Source organism: Sinocyclocheilus anshuiensis, unplaced genomic scaffold (genome assembly GCF_001515605.1).
Source record: "Sinocyclocheilus anshuiensis isolate Anshui unplaced genomic scaffold, SAMN03320099.WGS_v1.1 scaffold688, whole genome shotgun sequence".
NCBI lineage: Eukaryota > Metazoa > Chordata > Actinopteri > Cypriniformes > Cyprinidae > Sinocyclocheilus > Sinocyclocheilus anshuiensis.
This window is the reverse complement of record NW_015555748.1, coordinates 221,092-227,449: the sequence shown is the minus strand read 5'-3', so window position 1 is coordinate 227,449 and position 6,358 is coordinate 221,092. Positions and strand designations below refer to the sequence as shown.

Genomic DNA, 6,358 nt, shown 5'->3' with positions numbered 1-6,358 from the left:
TATATTATGTAAACAAAAACTTTTATTTTGGATGTGATTAATCGCGATTAATCGTTTGACAGCACTAATATATATATATATATATATATATATATATTTCTGTAATGTGATATCCAAAAAAAAAATAATGTAAAAGTACATTTTATGTAATTTCTCCATTAATATTATCATAAGACTTAGACAAAAATGCTATAAATTAATAAAATATTCTTGACATCTCAACTACCCTTAAACACTTTTTTTTTCATGATCGCGGTCTCGAATAACAGTGGCTGTGTTCAGAACGGAATACTAGTCTACTACTTACAAGCACACTGTATACTGCAGACTATTTAAAAAAAATACTAAGTGAAATAGTATGCATTATTCCATGTGTAAACCATATAAGGTTATTTACATTTAAAGTCAAAGTATTTATGAAGATGTCAGCCTGACCAAATTATTAGTAAGACAAATTTACAATCCATTCATCACACTGGAAAAGTGAAAGATCAAGTTAAATGCATTGCATTGATGGTTATAAGGTTATTCAGTGCAGTGTGCACAATTTGATAAATGTAGGTCATGCGATGCATAAAAAGCATACTGTGCACACTATACATACTTCAGCAACAAGTAGTTTGATGGTTCTGTTCTAAACATAGTCATGTTTTCAGACAGTATTTTCTTCTGACATGGCTTCACAGCTTTCAGTTTAAGACACCGTGGTGATTCTATGGTCACTCGGTTTAATTGTTGTCATTTATGTCACCATTTTATTGCATGTAAAGATGGCAGCTGAATGTTTGTCATGTGCTTTTAATCGGACCACTGAATAAATTAAAATCACCTTGATTTAAAAGACTAAATATTTGTTTTTGAATTCCCTTATTTAAGAAATAGTTCTAAATTTAGCATTCCAAGACTTGCTCACCAATGGATGCTCTGCAGTGAATGGGTGCCGTCAGAATGAGAGTCCAAACAGCTGATAAAAACATCACAATAATCCACACCACTCCAGTCCATCAGTTAATATATTGTGAAGTGACAGGCTATGTGTTTAAAAAAAATAGATACATCATTAAGGCACTTTAACTTCAAACCTTCTGTTTCTTCCTAAAAATAAAAGTCCTCTATCCATAACGCTTCTTCCAGTGAAAATGTCATCTTGTCTGAATCAGGAGAGAAATCTGCACAGATCAAGCACTGTTTACATGCCAAAACAGTTCAAAACAGCTCTAAACAAATATGTGAGAGGATTTTGATGTGAGAGACAACAGGAGATGGACTTTTTCACTGGATTATGGAGTCATATTTTGGCCAGAAGCGACGATTTGAAGTTAAAGTGGAAATTTGTAAATTTGTTTTTTACAAGCACGCAGCTTTTCACTTCACAAGATGTTAACTGATGGACTGGAGTGGTGTGGATTACTTGTGGATTATTGTGATGTTTTTATCAGCTGTTTGGACTCTCATTCTGACGGCACCCATTCACTGCAGAGCATCCATTGATGAGCAAGTGATGTAATGCTACATTTCTCCAAATCTTGGTTTCTCCAAATTTTCATTTTTGGGTGAACTATTCCTTTAAAAATTGCAATTCAGATGCGACAGAATCACACAGAGTCTGACAGGTGTCTTAGATCGATGTTTTTAATCTTGTTATATTTGGTTTGGAAATAAAAACACGTTGAGCAATCTTCAGTAATTAAAGAATAAAACATGGTGCAAACAAAGAGGGTTAAAAACCTTCACATTCAGATTCGGCCACATTCAAGCAGACATGCTCTCAAACACACACACACACACACAGAGCTAAAAGCAGAAAGACATGCTGCTCACACATTCACACAACAGCACCATCCAGAATAAGGCCCCGTGACTCAAAAAGAGCTCCAGCACGTGTTCATTAACGCAAGTCAGAATTACAGACTCGCTAATTGGCTTTGAAGTGGCATCATGGTTTAAAAAAAAAGAACCATAATAATAATAATAATAATAATGACAATAATAATTATAAACTTCCAACTTTCTGGTTACAGGCACATTTTAATATTCAAATAAAAGAAACCACCTGGCACGGAGTTTAGCTTTAGGATATCAACTCTCGGCTATTGATTCATTATAAAATAGACATTTTTCACTGTTTTAAATAAACCTCTTATAAAATATGTTATGAAAACAAAAAATATGAAAATTTTGACAAAAGAGCAGCTTAATAAAAAAAGCTGTTCACATTGTCATGACTACAGTCCAACACACAATAAAATGCTGTCTGCCAAAAGAAGAAACGTATTAGTTTTCAAAATAAGAGTCTTTTGCGCTGCCAGTATCCATCAGCATTAGCATCCTCTTTGATTTGTTAAAAAAAGAACCAGAATGAAACTGGAAACTCCAGTTCCTTTGGGATAAAATGCAGCAGTTACATTTAGTCAGATCTCCCAAACGGATGTATATTTTCTACATTTTCTAGACTTGCAATCCGTGCAGAGCACTAAACGAGGTCAAATTAGGAGTTCACAGCACCGTTTCACAGGTTAAAACGAACTCCAAAAACCAGATCTGATGGAAAAACAAAAGCACAGGTCAGTGAAATTCAACAAACTCCTCCAGGCTTTTTGGAATCTGGTCCCGATACAAGATCTGATGTTCCTGCACGGCGCGAGCCGCCAGGCATTTCAGACTCATCTTCATCTGCGTCTTCAGAAGGATTTCAGAAACGCCCGTTGTACTCTTATCAAGCGGGGTCTTCTTTTGCTTGTTGGTCATGTCCGTATGAGCGCCGGCTTCGACGAGGCTGATGATGATGGCGTGGAGGGTCAAGAAGTCGCTGATGGGACGGTTGTACTGTACGATGAGGTGTAAAGGGCTGTTTCCTTCATGGTCCACGGCGTTTACCTGGGCTCCGCAGTCTATAAGCAGCTTGGTCACTTGCGCGTTTGGAAAACTGCACACGTCGTTGGTGTGGAAGTCGTCTACTGGCGTACTAGAGCTAGCTGCTAGGTGCAAAAGCGACAACCCCTCTCGGGATCGCGGATCTAGGCATATTAAGTCGTAGATCTGTTTGTTTATACGTGCTCGTTCCTCTTCGCTGCACTGCGTTTTCGTAGAGATGCAAACCAGGTAGAGGAAAGTGAACACGTTGGATTCGTAGCTGTCGGTGGCCGCCAGCAACTCCGCATCGGTGGTGGTTCGCAAGCGCGCCACGCTGCGGCGGATCTCTAGGACGCTGGCGCTCAAAACGTGTTCAACGTCCGATGCGCGGACTGGCTCCTTCAAGTGGACCATTTGCGAGAACACTTGCGCAAATCTCAAGAGGTCTTTATTCGTGTTGCGGTTTCCTTGTTGGCGTAGATGCAAGGCGTGCAGCCAGAGTTTGATGCACTGTTCGAACTCCATGTTGTCGGCGTAGACCGCGCCGCGATATATTATGGGATGCGACACGTCTATGTTATCCACACCCAGAATTCGTTCACGAATCATGAGGCCTTCCATGTGTAGTGCATCCCGGTTGTGTCGAATGGCATCTAAGTCTTGCAAATTTTGGCACTCTGCCCTCCCTCCGTACGCCGCAACAGGAGACGGCAACTCTTTGGCGATAACCCTCTCGGGATCGCGAAATCGCTCCAGCATGGCGAGGTACAAGTAGTGGTAGGTCTTAAGAATGTCGTAATTCTCACGGTCGTTGGCGAAAGATGCTCCAAGCAGTTCCAATGCCTCAATGCGGCTAGGTACATCGCAATCCGCATGCGACAGCAGCAGCTCTACGACGTCCGCCTTGCAACTTTCGGCCGCCACTTTCAGTGGCGTCATGCCGTGTCCGTTAACCACCATAGCTGCTTGGCATCGTACCAGCTCCTTCACGATATCCAGATGCCCGGCTTCTGCGGCAAAGTGCAGCGCAGTAGCCCCACAGTGAGCTTTGGCATTAGGATCCGCGCTGCGCTCCAGCAGGAAGTAAACAACGTCGGTGTGGCCCTTGTAAGCGGCGATCATCAAACAAGTGTTGCCGTACTTATTGGCAATGCTGATGTCGGCCTTGTGCTCAACGAGATACCGTACGATGTCCAGCCGGCCGTCGAAGCACGCAGCCCTGAGGGGGGTGGAGTTCGTGAGGGTGGTGTGATTCACGTGGGCGTTGTGCGAGACCAGCAAACATACCACTTCTAAATGCCCAGCGCCAGCTGCACACCAAAGAGCCGTGGCACCATCAATAATATACCTGTAAAAGCGAAAGACACATCAGCAATGGCATAGTGAAACACAGGGCTCTTTTGGAATAGTTACACAATAATGACATTTCTGCCAGCATTTACTCGCTCTCATGTTGTTCCAAATTTCACAATTTTAACTGCTCACAAGCACAAACACACTTAAAAAAATAATAATTTTGAAGTTGTAAACAAAACAAAGAAACAAGAACTTAAAAAAAATGCTATTTTAGTATTTCTACATTTAAAAAATTTATGTACAATTTAATGTTACTTGCCGTTTCTTTGTAACTGCGAAATTTACTAGCAATTTCTGAGTTAAAATTGTTTCTACACCCATTTTTTTCAGTAAAACTCTATTTACAGCTCTCCATAAAATTAGCATAAAGTAAAATAAAAATAGTAACATTTGTAAGGTTTACATGAATCAAAAATATATTTACTGACCTAGAAAAATTTATCACAGTGTAACGTTTAAAGAAAATAATTTACTACAATGCTCAAACTTGTCGTGATGCTTCTTCATGCGCCATATTTGAACGTACTCGAGCATGAATGAACATTTTCAATGGATAATGACTTAAATTTGGGTCTGTTCCTCACACAAAGCAATTACATGACTTCAGAAGACTTAAAATACAGCGCAAAAGTCACATTAGTGGAGATCTCCTTAATTTACTTTAATTGCATGAAAAAAAAATCTGCTAAACACCTCTTTTCATATTCCACATAAAGTAAATCATACTGGTTTGGACATGTATCATCAACATGAACAAATGACAGATTCATATTTGTTTTGTTTGGGGAGAACAGCATTTTATCACACGAGGAATACTCGTTTCTGATTAGTCGATCACAGTATTCAGCGGTCTAATTTTCGCTGTATATCAATCCGCTCATCCGGGTAACTGAAACCGGCGCTCCTTTCATATGTCTCATATCCCTCCGCGGACTCGCGCTCTTTTTATTTCATACGCCATTTTTCGAAATAAATGTATCGCTTACATAATCAGTGTATAGACATGTGTACGTTAAATAATAAACAACTCACCCGTCAAATCTGACAGTCCCAGTCTGTTCGGTGTCCACTTTATAATGGTCCAGAAGCAGCCGGACCACCTTGTCATGTCCGTTCCGAGCAGCAATAATGAGCGGTGTGGACCTCTGTCCGGCCTGCTGGGTCACATACTCCAGCAGGTATCGGGTCTGAACGGTGGAGTGGTTCAGGAGCAGGGCGGCCAGGGTCAGGACTCGCCCCTCGCTGGCCGCTTTGTGAACATACCGGGCCAGGGACTCCAACCGGGCCAGAGCCGGTACCTCCGCCATCTGTGCAAGATTCGCCCGCTGATCTCAGAGCAGATCAATCCGCCTCCCATTAAAACCCCCTGCCTGAGCTCTACAGCTCATCTATGGAGCACATGGAGAGTCTCCGCCGGACCAACTGCCATTATAGTTGATCGCTATTCTCTTTCACTTCTAAACGAAGCGAGTTTCCTTGCCCCATTCCTTCACTTTTATGCTTCGGTTTGTTGTGATTTCAGTTCTGAGTCCCTCCGCCGATCACTTCAACAGAACGAATACTGATTTCGCTGATAAATCCGAATTAAAGCTCAAATCTGCGCTAATTGTGTTTGTGTCTTTCACCTCTGCCTGGAACGACGCCCGGAAATGAAGTCAGCAATAACAGGAAGTGCGACACTGGGATTCTAAGATGCCTTTTCTAAATAAAAGTCCCATAAAATAATATAAAAACCAATCAATTATAATTTTAATAATGAATCCAAATAAAATTACATAGAAATACTATGGTAAAACCTGACCGAGGAAAACCGTATTTTCCATATATGGTATAATTTGATGCATAAAATAACTATTAGTGTATAATATACTATAATATAATTTATGTGTTTGTTTAGATGTTCTCCACAATGTCAGAAACCTGGACCAAATAACAAACAATAATCTGCATCTGAAAATATTTATACATCAGATAATATCAGTAATAAACAAATTAATTTTTCAATATATTTTCAATATTTCCCAATAATTAATCCCAATAAAATAACGGTAACAATTGACTAAGGTAACCATAGTTTCCATGTGATATAATATCATACATGATTTATTATATCTATTTAACAATGTATTGATGTGTGTGTTTGTGTGTG

The 6,358-nt window shown here is 40.2% G+C and overlaps 1 protein-coding gene across 2 annotated transcripts; it reads right to left on the bottom strand.

Moving 5' to 3' along the window:
* Nucleotides 1–1,614: 1,614 nt before the first annotated feature.
* Nucleotides 1,615–5,881, bottom strand: fem1b (fem-1 homolog b). Of its 2 annotated transcripts, XM_016467308.1 has the most exons (3): nucleotides 5,835–5,881; nucleotides 5,242–5,650; nucleotides 1,615–4,201 (listed from the first exon to the last, which is right to left on the bottom strand). In XM_016467308.1, exons 2-3 carry the CDS (start codon nucleotides 5,514–5,516, stop codon nucleotides 2,566–2,568), a joined length of 1,911 nt encoding a protein of 636 aa, XP_016322794.1. In that variant the 5' UTR covers nucleotides 5,517–5,650; nucleotides 5,835–5,881; the 3' UTR covers nucleotides 1,615–2,565. The 2 variants fall into 2 exon arrangements, with proteins under 2 accessions (XP_016322794.1, XP_016322793.1); XM_016467307.1 differs by having other exon boundaries at nucleotides 5,242–5,875.
* Nucleotides 5,882–6,358: the final 477 nt, after the last annotated feature.

Bases quoted from the DNA above. Each gene is read 5' to 3' on its own strand.
- fem1b (XM_016467308.1), bottom strand. From the start codon at position 5,516: ATGGCGGAGGTACCGGCTCTGGCCCGGTTGGAGTCCCTGGCCCGGTAT. The intron at 4,202-5,241 runs GTGAGTTGTTTA...TCGCTTTTACAG, and splicing joins GGGACTGTCAGATTTGACGG to GTATATTATTGATGGTGCCA.